At 34.4% G+C, this 20,357-nt stretch overlaps 1 protein-coding gene across 1 annotated transcript; it reads left to right on the top strand.

Annotated features, from left to right (window-relative positions):
- Window positions 1–1,688: 1,688 nt before the first annotated feature.
- Window positions 1,689–18,397, top strand: LOC137827898 (callose synthase 3). Its single transcript, XM_068634260.2, has 42 exons — window positions 1,689–2,178; window positions 2,786–2,886; window positions 3,472–3,596; window positions 3,679–3,772; window positions 3,896–4,006; window positions 4,097–4,213; window positions 4,353–4,445; window positions 4,951–5,042; window positions 5,334–5,460; window positions 6,221–6,358; window positions 6,474–6,550; window positions 6,619–6,712; window positions 7,076–7,198; window positions 7,303–7,420; window positions 7,740–8,074; window positions 8,164–8,216; window positions 8,308–8,368; window positions 8,773–8,854; window positions 8,938–8,987; window positions 9,076–9,162; window positions 9,669–9,803; window positions 9,881–9,975; window positions 10,085–10,169; window positions 10,255–10,415; window positions 10,594–10,717; window positions 10,804–10,904; window positions 10,988–11,120; window positions 11,205–11,356; window positions 12,333–12,442; window positions 12,542–12,673; window positions 12,797–12,865; window positions 12,991–13,177; window positions 13,257–13,413; window positions 14,266–14,385; window positions 14,461–14,579; window positions 14,672–14,755; window positions 15,750–15,862; window positions 15,944–16,173; window positions 16,261–17,058; window positions 17,152–17,202; window positions 17,479–17,664; window positions 17,922–18,397. Exons 1-42 carry the CDS (start codon window positions 1,983–1,985, stop codon window positions 18,168–18,170), a joined length of 5,865 nt encoding a protein of 1,954 aa, XP_068490361.1. The 5' UTR covers window positions 1,689–1,982; the 3' UTR covers window positions 18,171–18,397.
- The last annotated feature ends 1,960 nt before the right edge of the window (window positions 18,398–20,357 follow it).

Genomic DNA, 20,357 nt, shown 5'->3' with positions numbered 1-20,357 from the left:
TTGCTAATATTATCAAATATTCCTTGCAAATTTTTTTATTGAGATAACTACTCACTAGTTTCTCTAATTTATATACAAACAGGATTGTTCATCAACACTTGTTTTGAAAAAAAATATTGAAATTTATTTTTAAAAAAATTATAGCCTAATTTCATTTTCTGACTTTCTTGATAAAAAACTCGTACTTGTTTTTTAAGTTACAATTCATCTTTTAACTTAAAAGTTACTTTTTAGTTAAAAACAAACTGAGCTAAACGTGCAAAAAAGTATTAGTACAGTACAATTTTAAGGATTTTTATCGTTTAAAATTATGTTTATGAATTAAAATTATAATTTAAAAACAGTTTGGTAACTAAAAAGTATTAAACTTAAAATAACTACTTATTTAAAAAAAAATAAAATTGACCTATTAAAATATATTTAAATTTTATCATATTATTAATAGGCATTTTATTCCTGAATGTTCTTTAGTTTGAAGAAGTAGAAGTGAAGCAAAACTAACATTTTCTTCTATCTTTCTTAAATCAAACTCAATTATTAAACTCTCTTATCTAATGTGATAAAATTAAACACAGAGAATTTATGTAAACTTAAAATAAGAATTTAAAAAAACAGTTATTAAAAAAAAAAAAAAACTGATATATTAAAATATATTTAAATCTTATCCTATTGTTAATAAGCATTTAATTTGTGAACGTTCTTTAGTTCGAAGAAGCACAAGTGAATTTAAACTCGAATATTTGTTTTTCTTTTTTCAAATCAAATTCAATTACTAAACCTTCTTATCTAATTCGATAAAATTAAACCTAAAGATTTTACCTAACTTAATATATTAAAATAAAATTAACCTATTAGAATATATTTAAATCTTATCCGTTTTTTAATAAGCATTTTATTTATGAATATTTTTTAATTTGAATAAGCAAAACATTAACATTTTCTTTTTTTTATCTTTCTTAAATCAAACTCAATTATCTATTTTGATAAAAACTAAATATAGAAGTTCTCAAAACTTATTTGGGACCAAATATCCCTTATCAATTTTTTCGGAATTTTGTCTGATTTCAGTTGTGTTTTTTTTTTTTTTTTTACAGAGTGTAGTACCTGAAAAAATACTTTTAACACTTAAGTTAGAAAATATATATTTAGTTGATTCAATATAAAGAATACCCTCTTATTTATACATTTCTATTAACCTTATGATATAAGAAGGATTAATGTAGGCCAATAATCGTTTAATTATACTTTACAACTCTTAATCATAATTAATATTGCTAACATATCTTTTAACCGTTTAATTATACTTTACAACTCTTAATTGTAATTAATATTGCTAACATATGTTTTAACGGGAAAGACCTCTAAGATGTTTCATCATTCGACCTCTACGTTTTCTGATAGAACACTAGAGATTCTACATAAACTTAAAATAAACATTTTAAAATAACTGCCTTTTAAAAAATATAAAATTAATGTATTAAAATAGATATAAAAAATGAAAATTATTCAGTTTTAATTTGAACGTTGGAGTTTAAAATTTGAAAGAATGGCAGAACCGTTAATTGAGGCGAAAAATTTGGGCATTTTTGTTGAAGCAAAGTCCAAAAACGAAAGAGTGGGACCCACTCTATGACTTCGCTTGACGAAATGTAGCACCACACTACAGCGGCGAAGAAAGCATTCTCTCTGTCCTCAATAGTAACAACCCCTCGAACTTCCCACACAACATTCCTTTCTGTCTTTGCTTTTCTTTGCAAACACTCTCACACTCTCGCTTCATCTCCCATTTCCATTTCCCTAGGGTTCTTCTTCCTTTCACCGCAAAACTCTTCTCTCCAGCTTCCATTTATCTGCGCTCTCTTCCTCCACGCCAACCACTGCGTTGTGCTTGGCGTTTCGTCTCAATGCATTGATTTTGCATGCAAGCGTTTCTTTCTATGCTCTGCACACATTGCTGTTTTTGGAGCTAGATCCGTCGGAGGATGTCGTCGAGGGCGGGGCCGTCGTCGGAGACGCAGGGACCGTCGCAGAGGCGGATCACGCGGACGCAAACCGCCGGGAACCTTGGCGAGGCGATATTTGACAGCGAGGTCGTGCCGTCGTCTCTTGTTGAGATTGCACCGATTCTTCGCGTTGCTAATGAGGTCGAGAAGACTCATCCTAGAGTCGCTTATCTCTGTAAGTTTGTTTCGTTCTGCACTTTCTCAACTCTTCGTTTTCCGCGTTGCCATGCCGAAACTTCCGTCTGTTCATGTACACCGAAATGCTTCATGTGGAGTTGTGGCTTTTTTTTCAGTGTTGTGCTGATTTGTTGCGTTGGTTATAATTGGAAATGTAGTGATGTGAGCTGCAGTATCCTTAGTGTCCACGTGTGTGCTCTTGCTTGGACGAAACTCTTTGCTTGCGTAGTGTCCGTTGCTCCGTTTCGTTCAGATATTGGGAGTGTTTGGAACAGCTTCTTTGAAATCGTAAAGATAGCTTACGACTTCCTTAAGTTCTTTTTAGCTGTAGGTCATTAGTTTGACCTCTTTTTAGCTTATTTCAGCAAGTTCGATGGTCGAATTTGTGACATAAGTCCACTTATAAGAATGGTTTATAGAATAAGTGCTTAGTTAAAGTAAATTGTTTAACCAAGCACACCCTTTGTGAAGTTATGTAAACCTTTTATTGGCTAACCCAGGTTTCCCAAGCTTCCGTTGGTGTTGAAGAGTTTACTACACACCTTAATTATTTTTTGATGGTTGAATGTATTTTTGTGTGGGGCATGTGTATTTTTTTATCGTAGGCCGATTTTATGCGTTTGAGAAAGCTCATAGGCTGGATCCTACTTCAAGTGGTCGTGGTGTTCGGCAATTCAAAACTGCCCTTCTTCAACGTTTGGAAAGAGTAAGCATGATGCAGTTATAATGTTTCTTTTTTAGTAGTTAAAAAGTTGTCCTGTTTTCTATTTTCAAATATTTGCACCACTAATGGTAAAAAGTAAGAACAAGAAAATAGAAAATGTATAACAGGAAATTAAGTGTCACTTTTGCAAATATTTCTGAAGAGGAGATGGAAACAAAAGTGAAACACATTTTCTAAAACCAAACAGACCATCGGTATTGAAAGAAAAAATGAATCAGCTCTTGGATATCATCTGAGTAGTAACTGAGTTATAACGAACACGTTTGCAGAAAATTAATAATTGGTTTCTTGCCTAGGATTTCAAGTGTATTCTTATGTATTTGGATTACTGAGCTTTGAGCTCAATACATTCTAGGTCTGACACTCTTAATGCTTCTGTTGTAGCTATTGGTTAGTGGTACTATGAAATTGAATTGAGAATGCATGACTCCTGGACATCTTATTTATGAACATTTCTCCCGTTGTTTAGAATGAACGACAATGATAGCCACTAACTAAATTTAAAAATGGTAACGCCCTTATATCAATTTAATTGATATATCTTTTAACACTTAGTTCCAATTTTAGGAAAATGATCCAACATTGAAAGGAAGAGTAAAGAAAAGTGATGCTCGCGAGATGCAGAGCTTCTATCAGCATTACTACAAAAAATATATCCAAGCCTTACAAAATGCTGCTGATAAAGCTGATCGGTATGTTGTCTACATAGTGTGCAGTGTGATATGTTCTTTGTCTATCTTGTGAGTTACAGTGAGTGTGTCCTCTTACTTTCAGTGCACAGCTTACCAAGGCATATCAGACTGCTAATGTTCTTTTTGAGGTTTTGAAGGCTGTTAACATTACACAATCTATGGAAGTTGATCGAGAGGTTATCTTTTTGTATCTCCTTTGATGTTATCGATAATTAAATAAGATGATTTTAATTGGAATTTCATTGTAATTTTAATTTCACTGTCACTTAAGATTAATGATTGATTCACCACTGTAACAGATTTTGGAGACTCAGGATAAAGTTGCCGAGAAAACAGAGATCTTAGTACCTTTCAATATTCTTCCTCTTGATCCTGATAGCGCAAATCAGGCAATAATGAGATTTCCTGAGGTATGATTTCTATCTCTTTGTGTACTCTTGTCATGTTCATATTCTGTACTTATAGTTTTAATGAAAATACTTGTTGATCACTCTTCACAGATCCAAGCGGCTGTATATGCTCTTCGTAACACAAGGGGTCTAGCCTGGCCAAAGGACTACAAGAAAAAAAAAGATGAAGACATTCTGGACTGGCTTGGCGTAATGTTTGGATTTCAGGTAAGTTTGAGTCTGGAACTTTTGACATCTTTAAGCATTCAAGTCTTGTATTAAATTTGAATTAGTTGAACAGAACATGATGTATTTGTTACTAACAACAGCAATTAAAATTGCTTGCCACTTCTTGTACAAAATACAGAAGCACAATTTAGCAAATCAGAGAGAGCATTTGATCTTATTGCTTGCAAATGTGCACATCAGACAATTTCCCAAGCCTGATCAACAGCCAAAGGTAGGTTTTACTTGAATATTTTATACAGGCCCCCTACCCCAATTTGTTTCAATATGGATCATTACGGTAATTCCCCATTTCAATTTTTTTCAAGTTTTTAGTTGTCATGTTTCTTCTGAAGCCTTTAATGTGTTTTAATTTAATAGTTTCATATAGAAGGTGGGTTCTCTATTCAATGTGGTCAATTTAATTATAAAGTTGAGTGCTACTTTAGACTTTAAATGTATGTAGACCTTTTTTTTTTTTGTTTCGAGGGGAGAGAGGGACAGAATAAGTAATTTAACACTTGGTTATTCCAATTTTTGTGTTGAAATTGGCTAAATGAAAGTTAATGGAAATTTCAAGATGCTCAGCAGATACTGTTTTTCTCCGTCATTGTTCCTGTTCTGAACAGTTATGGTTTACACGTTTCGATATTTCATTTTTATTATGATCACCCAGACAAATATTCATTCATTATTTTGTGTTAAAACCAGCTTTTGACTTGTATGTATTTTTTCCTTAGCTGGATGAGCGCGCACTGACAGAAGTGATGAAGAAACTTTTTAAGAATTACAAAAAGTGGTGCAAGTATTTGGGACGGAAGAGTAGCCTTTGGTGAGAGTTTCTGTTCTATTAATGTTTAAAGATTTTGCAACTGCTTTTTTATTAACTTGAACCACTATACTTACTTTTGGGGAGAAGAAACTTTTTTGAACTTGTTATATGTTGTAGTTTTTCTATATTTTTAAATCATTATTCATGCTCTTAACATTTATTTGACTTTCAAATTTGAACGCAGATTCTTATTTTGCAGCTTGTTTTAATTTTAACTCTTGTTATTTTGTTTCCCTCACAGTGTATGCTTATTTCAGTTTCTATCGTGACATATATTGCGGAATGTTGCAGGTTGCCGACCATACAGCAAGAAGTGCAGCAGCGTAAGCTACTATATATGGGTCTGTATCTTCTGATATGGGGTGAAGCTGCCAACCTAAGATTCATGCCAGAATGCCTTTGCTACATCTATCACCACGTGAGCTTTGTAACTTAATCCAATCTATGTTGTTTACAAAGATGTGCATTTATATATAAAAGATGTGTAAGTGACAAGTGAAATTATTCAGGGTAATGGAACATAATTTAAATTTAAACTAATTTTCTTGACTTTTTCAGTCACATGATCCCTGTTATCACCCCTTCTTCCTACTTGCTTGAATCTTCTTGTAGGCTTTCATTCCAAATATTATAACTGGATTAACCCCAGGGATTGTACTTGGCCCATTATCAGTTTCACTTATTGGGTAACTATTGTGTCAAATTTCCCCCTTCTATAGTTAGAAACAGTTTGAATTGGAGAGTCTATATATGTCAAGTCTAAGCCAAAACCTTTTTTAGAACCCTTACTAATTTGTTTTTTCACATTGCTTTCAACATGGAAAAGAAGTAGAAAAACGCTTGTGTTCATTGGTGTTCTAAACAGACTAGAGCCAAACTGAAAATAAGATTTAAAATAAACTCGTCTTAAAACAAATATTGTCATAGTTTTGATGTCGTTTTATTTCCTAGTGGTTTTATAGTTCTAGCATGCAACCTCGTGTAAGAGGAGCTGTTTACTCCTGAGGCCTGGATAATGCACAAATCCCAAAATCACAATGAATGTTCCTATCCCTAACAGATACATGTTCTGTGGTTTTTGCATGTGTTTACATTATCGGTATTAAGTGAATTTTTTCAAAGGGAACCAACTTTTGTTGATATTGACTTTTGGCATCATTTAATGGTGCTTGTTATAGATGGCTTTTGAATTGTACGGTATGCTTGCTGGTAATGTTAGTCCAATGACTGGAGAGAATGTCAAGCCTGCCTATGGAGGTGAAGAAGAGGCTTTCTTAAGGAAAGTTGTAACTCCAATATATGATGTGATTGCAAAGGTGCTTTATGCAATTCATTATTTTCTTCTTTTCATTCTTTTATGTTGTTTCTGTATGTAGCACACACACTAGTTATATTATGTACCAAAAAATTGATGATTTCTCTGCTCAATAGGAAGCTGAACGGAGCAAAAAGGGGAGGTCAAAGCATTCACAATGGAGGAACTATGATGATTTAAATGAATATTTCTGGTATAATTAATTGATTCTCACTTTTTATTTGTATCTGTTTTGGTATTAATTTTCAATGACAATTGTAGGTCAGTTGATTGTTTTCGGCTTGGTTGGCCAATGCGTGCTGATGCCGATTTTTTTTGCCTGCCAGTTGAGCAGCTAAATTTTGACAAATCTAATGTAAGCATTGATTATGTTCTCAGTTTATTTAAGTTTTATAAATTTAGTTCTTAGAAGAAAAAGTTGTTTCAAAGTTGAAAATTGATCTATAGATGACATGCATCATATATTTGATTGATTACTGGTTATGAAATACTTTTTTCTGTAAAGAGTCATTATATAATCAATGACTGCTTTGATTTTTTTCTGAAAATGGGAAGAAAATGTTCTCCATTTGATTATGATCCTGATTTGAATTGTTAAATGGGTGCTTTATTAATTCCCATTGCTGTAAACGAAGTACATTTGGATAGCTACTGCTGAAAACCTAAAACATGTTCCTGCCACTAGATTTTAAGCCTTGCTGTATACTTTAATCTACAGGATAACAAGCCAGTTAACAGGGACAAATGGGTTGGAAAAGTCAATTTTGTTGAGATAAGGTCATTTTGGCATATTTTCAGAAGTTTTGATCGCATGTGGGGTTTTTTTATTCTGTGCTTACAGGTAATAATTTGTCTGTTGTCCTTTGCAATCTATGTGTATGATTTTTTCCTTCATTCAATATCTAGCAAAATAAATCCATTTCTGAAAGAGCTAATTTATCTTAGGCTATGATTATTGTTGCTTGGAATGGAACTGGGGATCCAAGTGCAATCTTTGATGTGAATGTTTTCAAGAAGGTGCTTAGTGTGTTTATAACTGCTGCTATCTTGAAGCTTGGACAAGGTAGGTAATAGCAAATCTTACCAGCACATATATTGCTTGTGGATATTTCTCAATAGCCAGATTCATATTTTTGTACAAAATTTTAGGCTATATACTGTGGCTTCTATTCAAAAGCCCTTTGTTCTTCTATTTTAATGCTTGTCTGTTTAACATGCAACTGCTGACAGACATCAGAGGAAGATTTATTTAGTGATTTTTTTTGGTTTTTACTTGCTATTTGAAGGCCATTTTTGTACCCACGTTGTTTTAAACAATCTTGGCATTATGAAAGTGTAAGTCGCTTATGGTTATAATTTTTACTTTATGTTTACATGGGCAGCTATTCTGGATGTGATCCTCAGTTGGAAAGCACAATGGAGCATGTCTATGCATGTTAAGTTGAGATACATTCTAAAAGTTGTTTCAGCTGCAGCATGGGTGATTGTTCTATCAGTTAGTTATGCTTATACTTGGGAAAATCCTCCTGGATTTGCTCAAACGATACAAAGTTGGTTTGGAAGCAATTCAAATTCGCCTTCATTCTTTATTATGGCCGTTGTTGTATACCTGTCACCAAATATGCTAGCTGCCATGTTGTTTCTGTTCCCACTCATTCGCCGTTTTCTTGAGAGGTCAAACTATAGGATTGTGATGCTTATGATGTGGTGGTCACAGGTGGGTGATATGGCTACCCTTTTTTCTATGCATATTTTTTCGGCTGGTACACATTTAAATTGGCGATTTTGATACTTTGTAATTGGCAGCCTCGACTCTACGTTGGTAGGGGAATGCATGAGAGCACATTTTCCCTTTTCAAGTAAGAATCTAGTTTTAGATGTTCCTCTCAATTGTGAATAGTATTATTTTCCTTGGATCTAATCATAATGTATCATTGTTTATAATGTCAGGTACACAATGTTCTGGGTTCTCCTCATAATTACAAAGTTAGCTTTCAGTTACTATATAGAGGTGATGATTTCTTTTCATTCATGATTTGTGGATAACTCTAATCTTTCCGTCCTTTTCTTAACTCCCTTGATTGTAGAAATGAATGTATGATGCTTACTTTTTTGGTCTTAATCTTCAATATGTCTTGGTTCTTGTATTTTTGACGACCTACCTTTGTCAAATTGACTGTAGTTTAACTATATCTTCTATAATATTAATGTACTAATTTACAGAAAAAAGCAGCTTGTGTAGTCCCATTAAATGTGGACCACAATGTCTCAGTAGTGATCTTACATTATTTATTAGTTTAAAATAGAACCTCTGGTGGAACCTATGCAAACTATACTACAAAATGTCATCTGTTTATTTCAAAATATATCAATTTTACATTTTTTAACGATAGGTATCTTTGGCTCTTACTATAGATAAAACCTCTGGTGGAACCAACGAAAGCTATAATGAGTGTAAAAATCTCAACTTTTCAGTGGCATGAATTCTTTCCCCGTGGTAGGAAGCTGGAACTCTTTGGTGGTTTTTTGCATTATTACATTTTTTTTTCAAAATGGAATTATAATTTTTGTGCTTTGCAGCTCGAAAAAATCTTGGTGTTGTAGTTGCACTTTGGTCTCCAATTATTCTGGTATGTGTTTACAAGTATCTAATTTGGTGAGTGTTTCAAATTTCAATATATGTCATGCAGTGATTCAACATCTCTTTTTCCTTTTCAGGTATACTTTATGGATACCCAGATCTGGTATGCCATATTCTCTACGTTATTTGGTGGTATTTATGGGGCATTCCGTCGCCTCGGAGAGGTCAGTAGATTGTCCACTTCTAAATCCTTTTCTTAAAGGGTTGTTTTGGATTGTGTTGTTTATTTATTCACTCGGAATTTAGCTGTTTGAGTCTTGGGATATTGTTTCCTTGTTGAATATTCTAGTTTATATTTGCTTACGTCTCAAGTTTGCTTGTCTTGTTTAGTAGAACTGGTAAGTATGCTGTGCAGCCTTTTATGTTTACCTAAATTTAGGAAAGCATGATTTAAAAAAGATGTTTGAAATCAAAATGAGGAGATGCTCAAGTTGATTAGAAAGTTTTAAATTTTAAAGAGAGTTCAGAATGGAAGATGTAAACTTTCGAAGAAGAGTACAATAAGAAACCAAGCCATTTTCAAGTAAAAGTTTTAGGGATTTTAACTTTATGAATGGATTATTTATCTAAGAATTTGTATAGTCTCGAGATTGTTCCCTCATTTATGCTGAACTTATCTCTGGTTTTCTTGTTCTAACCTCGGAACTGTTTCATTGTTTACTGATGTTAGATAAGGACTCTGGGAATGCTTAGATCTCGTTTTGATTCGTTGCCTGGTGCCTTCAATGCCTGTTTGATCCCAGAGGAAAGGAGTGAGACGAGGAAAAAAGGATTAAAAGCCACTTTATCTCGCAGATTTGATCAGGTTAAATATTTTGATTTTTTAGATGATTGAAGATTTTAACATCATTTCATTAAATTTACTTTGGCTTAGTGATACAGATCCCAAATAACAAAGGTAAAGAAGCTGCAAGATTTGCACAACTATGGAATCAAATAATCACTAGTTTTAGAGAGGAAGATCTTATCAGTAATAGGTACTCTGGAGGATAGATTTGCATTTTTTGTTCTTCATCTTTTTGCTCTAGTAGACTACTGTGCTCTTCTAACAAGAGTGAATGAGGTGGTTATACTTGTACTACTCAGGGAAATGGATCTTTTACTTGTGCCGTACTGGGCTGATCGTGAGTTGGACCTTATACAGTGGCCACCATTTCTACTTGCTAGCAAGGTTTGTTTGTTGATTTTTTTTAAAAAAAAAAATCATGTAAAAGTCTGCTATTTTCCTGTCCATTTAACAATTATCTGTTTTATAGATTCCTATTGCATTGGATATGGCTAAGGACAGCAATGGAAAGGATCGAGAGTTGAGAAAAAGAATTAACACTGACCACTATATGTATTCTGCTATTAAGGAGTGCTATGCTTCTTTTAAGAGCATTGTTAAGTACTTGGTTCAAAGGGACCGTGAAAAACAGTAAGTCTCTCAAAGAAGTATCATGCAGTTACTTATGTTCTGGGTGATATTCCTTGTGGTATTCTTATGTAGATCTATATAATAACATATCATGGCTTTTGGAAATCGCTCCCATATAATTGACTTCTAAATGATTCTCTGTTTATCTAAACTTATTTTCTACTTTGTTGAATTTCAGGGTCATTGAATACATTTTCTCCGAGGTCGACAAACATATTGAAGCTGATGACCTTACAAGTGAATTCAGACTCAGTGCACTTCCTAGCCTCTATGAGCAATTTGTTAAGCTAATAAAATATTTGGTAATGTCGAGCACCATTGTCAAATTTGCATTTTAGTTTATAATTTTTAGCCTGTTAAATCTTATCCAGCTTTTCATTGATTACAGTTAGAGAATAAGCATGAAGACAGGGATCAAATTGTGCTTCTATTCCAAGATATGCTGGAGGTAGTGACTAGAGATATGATGATGGAGGATCATATATTCAGGTACCGATAATGGATCCCATTTCTCCCAACATTTTTAAAGGGCATCTTCCCAGTGAATATCATTGTATAATTTTTTTGAGTAGCTTGGTAGATTCAATCCACGGTGGATCTGGACATGAGGGAATGCTTCTTCTTGAGCAAGAATACCAGTTATTTGCATCTGAAGGGGCTATCAGGTTTCCAATTGAACCAGTTACTGAAGCTTGGACAGAGAAGGTTGGCACTCAATAAAGTATTATGCTGAGAATGTCATTAGTGAAGTACATCTGCCGATCTGCTTACATTTTCCTATATTTGTAGATTAAACGGCTTTACTTACTGCTTACAACAAAAGAATCAGCAATGGATGTACCATCTAACTTAGAAGCCAAAAGGCGCATTTCTTTTTTCTCTAATTCACTGTATATGGATATGCCTACAGCACCCAAAGTTCGCAATATGCTTTCATTCTCGTAAGCTTTCTTTTACTTTTGTTCCAAAATGTTATTTACAGTATTTGAGTGAATTCCTTTCAGTACAATATAACAATTCTATTGATTGAATGAAGATTCAAATATATTGCTTGCTTTCTCAGTACGAGAACTTAGGCCATAAGTTTGTTGGTGAAGCTTTTGAAAGATTTTAAATTTTTAAAGTGCTTATATGACAAGTTTTAGATGGTCAACTTTATGGAGCATTATAATATATTGCGATAGGCAAGAAAAAAACTGTTTGTTTGGTGGCCATAGGAAGCTTTCAGCAATAAAACAATTTTGGAAGGGGTGACCAAAAAAAGAAACAAAGATTCCACTACTAAAGAAGTCTGGTTGAAAGCTTAAGTAATTTGTTTCTCTAAGAACCTCAGCTTGAAATTTTGGCCCATGAAATATAAATTTTATTGAGACTCTCATCCCGTTAAACTCAAGAATTTTAACACAGATAACTATTTTTTATTAGAATATTCTGCTTTACAGACCAGATATGAATTATGCAAGGTTCAATTAGAATGAATTGGCACCATAACTGCCTCGTATTATGAATTTACAACTGTGATGTGTTTGACACAATAATATGATTATTCTAAAAATATATGGAGTATGATGTGTAAGGTACATATTGAGATATGTATCCTACAGATATTGATTAAGAAAATATAAATAAGATTAATTTATTGTAAAGAGGTGTTTTTATTTTATTTAAAATACCGAATTTATTTGAAGCTTGCTTCTTAGTGTGTCTTTAGTGCTGTATTACTGATGTCCTTGGAGCAATTTTTACTTTTTGCATTATGGACTTTGCAGGGTTTTAACACCGTACTACACCAAAGAGGTGTTTTTATTTTATTTAAAATACCGAATTTATTTGAAGCTTGCTTCTTAGTGTGTCTTTAGTGCTGTATTACTGATGTCCTTGGAGCAATTTTTACTTTTTGCATTATGGACTTTGCAGGGTTTTAACACCGTACTACACCGAAGAGGTTCTCTTTTCCTTGCACAATTTGGATTCACCCAATGAAGATGGTGTTTCTATACTCTTCTACTTGCAAAAGATATTTCCAGGTTTCCTTTCCTATAAATCACTATGTTGCATAAATGTGAAAATTCAAGGGATGAATATGAATGCATTTCTTGGCATTTTTTTGTTATTGATGCATACAGATGAATGGAACAACTTTCTTCAGCGAGTGAAGTGTTCCAGTGAAGAAGAACTTAAAGGAAATGAATCTGATGAGTTAGAGGAAGAACTTCGTCGCTGGGCATCATACCGTGGCCAAACATTGACCAGAACTGGTTCTCTCTTTCTCTCGCTCTCTCACAAACACAAACATTCACATATACTAACACATTGCTGTACAACTATGTCCTTTCCTCAAAATGACATTGCATTTAATTGAAGCATTCTCGTTGATGCAGTGAGAGGTATGATGTACTACAGAAAAGCTTTGGAGCTCCAGTCTTTTCTTGATATGGCCAAAGATGAAGGTGAGCTTTCCTTCTAAAATGATCAAATGATATTTTATTTGTTGCTTAGGATTTGGTTGTGAAATGATTTGTTCATGAAAATTGTTTCTAAAATTTATTTTTGTATTAATGTTACAAACATGCAGATTTGATGGAAGGCTACAAGGCCATAGAAAATTCAGATGATAACTCAAAGGGGGAAAGGTCATTGTGGACACAGTGTCAAGCCGTGGCTGATATGAAATTCTCCTATGTGGTGTCATGTCAACAATATGGGATTGACAAGCGATCTGGTGCTGCTTGTGCACAGGACATATTGAGGCTTATGACAACGTAAATGTCCAAGGTTAATAGTGCAGGCCTTGATGTTTAATTATACCTATTAATTGGTTCCTATGTTTTTATTTGGCAGATACCCTTCACTTCGAGTTGCCTATATTGATGAGGTAGAGGAGCCTAGCAAAGAGAGACCCAAAAAGATCAATAAGGTTTATTACTCTTGCTTGGTGAAGGCTATGCCAAAATCCAGTAGTCCTTCAGAGACAGAGCCTGTGCAATATTTAGACCAGGTATGCTAATCTTGATAAATAAAGCCTGTTCAATAAATTCTTTCATCATTTTTACTTCTAATAATTTGTTTTTTGATAGAAAATTTAGTTTTTTCAGTCATAAAAGTGGTCAAATACAACCATAGGAGGATGTAAAAAGGTCTATATACAACATGAAATGACAAAAACAAAATATGCAAGCAGGCTGTCAGTCTCTGCCTATATACACAGTGGCGGTTCTCAGGAAGCATTCACATGTCACATGGAGAACATCCAAACGACAAACTTGACTGCATAACTGCATACTGCTTTGCAAAGATGTTTATGCCTTAGATGTTCACATGGTGTAACACAAGTTTGTTTCTTTTTAAAAAGTATATAATTTTAAATACTGTTCACATAGATGCGGTTTAGCTCACCTAATGAAATATGATTATTGCTGTCGTTGCTATTTAACATCTTTTAGATATCTCCTTAATTATTGATTAACTTTAATCAGTTATAAGAGATCAGATGCATGGACACCCACCATCTTTCTCTAATCCTCCTCCTGAGCTAGTTTTTATGTAACTGTTAATGCCATGTCACACTTTTGCCATCTAACCTCCTTTTGTAGCTACTTAGTTCAGTTTATATTCAGATTTGAACATTTCTGTCTGAACATTTTAGTTGTGATTATAAACAATATTTCCTGTGATTCTTTTAACCACATAACATATGCAAAAATTATTCAAATCCAACTTACTCAAAGAATTGTATAATTTCAATATAGTAAGCAAATAGTTGTACATTCTCTTCCCCTCCACAATATTTCATTCATTATTCTTCTATTGCCGACTTGGTTCTTAGTCTCCATTTGATTGTCTTAATCAGGTCATATATAAAATAAAGCTTCCCGGACCAGCCATCTTGGGTGAGGGCAAACCTGAAAATCAGAACCATGCCATAATTTTCACACGTGGAGAAGGCTTGCAAACAATAGATATGAACCAGGTATGAGACTTGTGTGAGAAGCTCCAAACTGTTATCTCATTCTTTTGTGAAATTAAATTGTCTCTTTTTTAACAGGATAACTACATGGAAGAGGCTTTAAAAATGAGAAATTTATTGCAAGAATTCCTTAAGAAGCATGATGGGGTGAGATTCCCAAGTATTCTTGGTCTTAGGGAGCACATATTTACTGGAAGGTGAAAGCATCTTGTCCTTCTACTGCTAGGAAAAAAAGTGAACCTAAAGTTCGCAATGTATCCCTGACTTTTGTTTTGTACCCATGTTTCAGTGTTTCTTCTCTTGCATGGTTCATGTCAAATCAGGAGACCAGTTTTGTGACAATTGGTCAGAGATTGTTGGCTAATCCACTGAAGTGAGTTTCATTCTTTCTCTTTATTGTGTGTGTTGATTATTAAAATAAATACATGGCTGGTCCTGGTGAGATTTGAGTGCAGGACCTTGCTAAACGTCGTGTCTAATAACATGGGTCATCACTTAAACACAGATGCCTTGATCAATAGCCCTTGACTCATTGGAGAACTCTAATATAATTTGGCAACATAGTGCACAATATTTCTGTCTCTGTGTGTGTGTGTGTGTGTGTGAATAGGTTTGTTTGCTTCTATTTTCCAACCTTTGGTATATAATTATAGAATAAGTCCATTAAGTACGTAAATTGAAGATTGATGTAGCAGTATCTGATCAATTCCTTTAAATCTCTGGTCATAGTAAACCTCACATATAAATGTCTGGAAATCATTATATTTATAATGTTTGGTTTTGTCGAAATTGTAGGGTTTAAGATATATAATAGATAGAAAGAAAGAGGAAAAGGAGCTAATACTGATTAAATACTCTGAAATTGATATTAACTTGACACATAAAGCATTGTATTACAATATGGTGATAAATGTAAGTACGGGCTCTTATTTATACTAGTTTATTATATCATAATTAAAGGGACAAAAATTTATTGAGTGTATAGTATATACACAACTAATTTGTACCCTTATGTTATTGTAGTTGGATCACCCACAAGACATAAAGAAGTTCATTGATGAGTTTTTGGTTAGGTGATTTGCAAGATGAACTACACCAAATAAATAAATAAATTGACCAGTAGGGGAGACACATGAAATAGGGAAACTAGTGCAAAGAGATAACACTGTTAGTCTCTAAAGATATAATCAAAACACTAGTGCAAAGAGATAATGCTGTTAAGCTCTAAAGAGATAATCAAAATACCATTGGATACTTTTCATACATTCCAGTATATAAATCTCCATTTATGTGTGTTTTAGATCTCCATTTGTGGGGCTTCATATTGGTTTTATTTGATATTGCTTTTATTTACTCTGCTTGTGTAGGGTTCGCTTCCACTATGGTCATCCCGATATCTTTGATAGGCTTTTTCACCTCACAAGAGGGGGTGTTAGTAAAGCCTCCAAGGTTATCAATTTGAGTGAAGATATTTTTGCTGGTGAAGTGACTTCCACTTCTCCCCTTTCTTTTCCTTATGCTTGATTCACATCTTCATTTGATTATACTATGTTATTTGCAGGCTTCAACTCTACACTCCGTGAAGGAAATGTTACTCATCATGAATATATACAAGTTGGTAAAGGCAGAGATGTGGGTCTCAACCAGATTTCTATGTTTGAAGCAAAGATAGCTAATGGAAATGGAGAGCAAACATTGAGTCGGGATGTGTACCGACTTGGCCACCGCTTTGACTTCTTCAGAATGTTGTCGTGTTATTTCACCACAATTGGATTTTACTTCAGCACTCTTGTATGTTACCACCTGAATTAACTCTTGTATTGTTCTCATTTCACAGGCTTCTGAACATTTTTCTTTTCCTCTTTAAACTTTGGGCAGATAACTGTTCTCACTGTATATGTATTCCTCTATGGTCGCCTTTATCTTGTTCTTAGTGGACTTGAAGAAGGTTTGAGTACACAAAAAGCCATTCGAGACAATAAGCCTCTTCAAGTGGCTCTCGCCTCTCAGTCCTTTGTTCAAATTGGATTTTTGATGGCCTTGCCCATGTTGATGGAAATTGGCTTGGAAAGAGGCTTCCGAACTGCACTTAGTGAGTTCATATTAATGCAGTTGCAGCTAGCTCCAGTTTTCTTCACATTTTCGCTTGGGACAAAGACTCACTATTATGGAAGGACATTGCTTCATGGAGGTGCAAAATATAGACCTACTGGTCGAGGGTTTGTGGTTTTCCATGCTAAATTTGCTGACAACTATAGACTTTACTCCCGTAGCCACTTTGTCAAGGGTATTGAGCTAATGATTTTGCTTATTGTATACCAAATATTTGGTCACACGTATAGAAGTGGGGTTGCATATCTAATGATTACTATACCAATGTGGTTTATGGTTGGCACCTGGCTATATGCTCCCTTCTTGTTCAATCCATCTGGGTTTGAGTGGCAAAAGATTGTTGATGATTGGACTGATTGGAATAAATGGATTAGCATCCAAGGTGGTATAGGTGTAACACCTGAAAAAAGTTGGGAATCCTGGTGGGAGGAGGAACAAGAGCATCTCCAATATTCAGGAATCCGCGGAATCATTGCAGAGATATTGTTGTCTTCACGTTTTTTTATATATCAGTATGGTCTTGTTTATCACTTGACCTTTACGAAAAATACGAAAAGTGTTCTGGCAAGTCTTTCACCTGTGTTCCCTTTTTTCTCCAACTATTTATCCCTCTTTCATAATTTGGCATATTGAATCAAAATCCTTTTCTTTGTACAGGTCTATGGCATATCGTGGGTGGTGATCTTTCTGATATTATTTGTGATGAAGGTTAGTAGCAAGCTACTTTGTATCTTGGGCGAGTTAAAATTGTTCATGTGATTTATGACTTCTCAATATGAATATATTATGCCCCATTCATTATTATTACTCTTTGCTTGGTGGACGGTGTGGTTGGGTGGGTTATCTAACGTGAACTCGAAAGGCTTGTCCACTTTCTTGCCCAAATACGTAAACCAAGTTAGAATTCTTTATATGTCAAAAGGCTCAGTCTTGGGGTAAAAATTAATGTCTTCTTTCTGATTTTCTTTTTCTGTTTTGTCTCAGACAGTGTCAGTTGGGAGACGCAAATTCAGTGCAGAATTTCAACTTGTCTTCCGGCTAATCAAGGGGTTGATATTCTTAACTTTTGTCTCAGTTCTAGTCATCCTGATTGCACTTCCTCACATGACAATCCAGGATATTGTTGTTTGCATTCTTGCCTTTATGCCAACTGGTTGGGGAATGCTACAGGTGAATAGGCCCTATATTTTTTCTCCATACTAACGTCATTTTCTTTGAACTGTTATATGCTATATCCTCAACCATATATTGATGTCTGATTATGAGCCGAGAGAGTCTGAGCTCATTTACCGGTGAAAAAAGTTTGGACTTGTAAACTCTCGATGACATGAAAAATAATATGCATCAATTTAGCGAAGCACATTTATGCAATGATTCCTAGTGGTGTATACTATGGTTTTTGAATTCCCATTTTTCTTTTCTTGCAGATTGCGCAAGCACTAAGGCCTCTAGTTCGACGAGCAGGATTCTGGGAATCAGTAAAAACTCTTGCTCGTGGTTATGAGATAGTCATGGGTTTGCTTTTGTTCACTCCTGTTGCCTTCCTGGCTTGGTTTCCTTTTGTTTCAGAATTTCAGACCCGAATGTTGTTCAACCAAGCCTTCAGTCGAGGATTGCAAATTTCTCGTATTCTTGGAGGTCAAAGGAAGGGGCGCTCTTCTCGCAACAAGGAATAATTTAATTTGTCTACGCGAAAGCTTGATTATATGCTTCTCTACATTTCCTTTGATTGCAGAAACAGCTTCAGCAACGATTTTGTAACTAATTTAAGTAGCGTATGTTGTAAGTAGGAACGGGATACATCATAGGCTTTAATTTTATTATTTTGTACATGTTATTTCAATTTCAGAAACTGCACCAGGGAATGCAAAACTCAGTTCCATTTATTTAAGGTTATTTTCGTCCTTTTCAATGGCAAATTGGGTGCAGTTGGAATTGATATGGTGCAGGGAGAATTTGCCCTAAATAGGCAAGTTTTCTGGATTTATGGGGTATTTCTTCCTGCACCCCTATATTCTTTGGAATACCAGAATTATCCTTGATAATTTTGTGTGATTCTGGAATAAGGGTTCGGCAAAAAAAGGTGTTTCTGGAATAGAAAGTCCAGAAATTCTGGAACATATTTTTTTAATTTCTGGAATTTATAAAATATGTTATGGAAAGTTTGTTTTGGAAATATTCTGGGAAGCTGAAAGTCCTTTTTAAAAAGAGATAAAGTGGTCTTTTCCGAGAATGAAGGGGTGCAGGAAGCCATTTGTTGGGGTGCAGGGAGAAACACCCTGTTTTACGTTGCTGTGTGGTTCTATTAACGAGAGTCCATGTCTACAATTTAGGACATTGGAAACGTCTGCTCTATAATGGTACATTAAACAGTTAACTTACGCACAAGGATGTGCATGACAAAATAAATTGGGAGGAAAATTGAGAAAGAAACTGGTCTGAGACAAACGTATGATTAAGTCTAATTGTTATAAATAAAAGAATCACAAAAATTGAATTGGCTTTTAGATATTATTTGATTTAATTATTCAAAAACCAGCTATTTTTGTATTGAATATTTCTTTAATTTAATTGTATCATTGCTGATTAGTAGTCTTGAGGGAAGTATCTCTTTAATAATGTCATCTAGGAAATATAAGAGAAGGAGCAAACTTGCGCATCCTATGTGGAAAGAGAAACTTCCATTTGCATAATTTTTTTTGGTCCAAAAAGAGAGAAACAGGAAAAGAAGGGGTAGTTGCAGGGGAGGACTGCATTCAAGGGTTCAACCTTCGTAAAACGTCGTTCAGGATTGATTAAACCAACCGATTTCGGCAAGGATTTCAACACACGCGTTTTCCTTCTCGCGATGTATGACATAATTGAAAAGTAAAATCACGGTTAATGAGATCTCTTAAACATCATACAGAGAAATAAGCTTCATTACATGTAAGAAGGTATTTCCTTCTCCATCCTCACAAATATGAAAGCTTCCACTTTTTTCTTCTAATTTAAAGGTTTTTCTAAATTTTAGAATTTGAAAATTTATCCTATTGTACAAGTAAAGAGTGTCTTAGAGATTGCACAATACAAAAGTCTTTTAAAAAAAAATTATGAATTGCACAATTTTAATTTTGGCTTCTATCATTTTAGTTGTGTTACTTAAGAAAAAAGAAAATTGTTACTAATATCGAGCTCCTAACTATTTATGTCGTTGTCTACCCTGTCATCACGATTTCGGTTTCTGATGAAGGAGTCGCCGACACTGGACGTGACCTTAACTACCATTCGATTCGTGACGAGACACTTCTTGACCAAATCTCCTAGTATTTGGCTTTAGCGGAGGTAGGTGAGAACTCCACATCGGTTCCATTGTAATGGGCAAGGAAGTCAACCATGAAGGTAGAGAAGTTGTTCGACATGAGCATTTTTGGAAAATATTTTAGTGTTGTTGGGTTTGAGGTTTACTATCAGTGGTGCTTGCGGGGTTGGTTTAATTTATCTGGTGGTTAACGTTGGAATTTGGCAACGACGATGCTAGAGGGAACATCAGTTGTGAGACGATTGATAAAGGGTTGATATATGACTTTTTGGATAGTTGAAACCGAAACACCAACAATTTAACCTTCCTATTGCTAAGATGACAATCACATTGAACGATGAGTTTACACTGCTTCATATTTTTATCGTGAGACAGTTTTGCACATATGTCACATTGGACACAACTTCAAGTACAACAGTGGCCTATAAAACATTGTTGTTACCATTATTCTTACATCCTAACAACATATATGTCTTTTCATGTGTGTTGTTCATTTGTTGTATCATACCTCAAAATGTCAATTAGAAAATCAAATTTAAATGTTACAATATACACATTCAAG

Source organism: Phaseolus vulgaris, chromosome 7, assembly GCF_051622355.1.
Source record: "Phaseolus vulgaris cultivar YP4 chromosome 7, ASM5162235v1, whole genome shotgun sequence".
Taxonomy (NCBI): Eukaryota; Viridiplantae; Streptophyta; class Magnoliopsida; order Fabales; family Fabaceae; genus Phaseolus; species Phaseolus vulgaris.
Note: the sequence above shows the minus strand (reverse complement) of the source record. Positions and strands in the feature narration are given on the sequence as shown.

Bases quoted from the DNA above. Each gene is read 5' to 3' on its own strand.
- LOC137827898 (XM_068634260.2), top strand. From the start codon at position 1,983: ATGTCGTCGAGGGCGGGGCCGTCGTCGGAGACGCAGGGACCGTCGCAG. The intron at 6,359-6,473 runs GTGCTTTATGCA...TCTGCTCAATAG, and splicing joins TATATGATGTGATTGCAAAG to GAAGCTGAACGGAGCAAAAA. The intron at 10,905-10,987 runs GTACCGATAATG...TTTTTTGAGTAG, and splicing joins ATGGAGGATCATATATTCAG to CTTGGTAGATTCAATCCACG.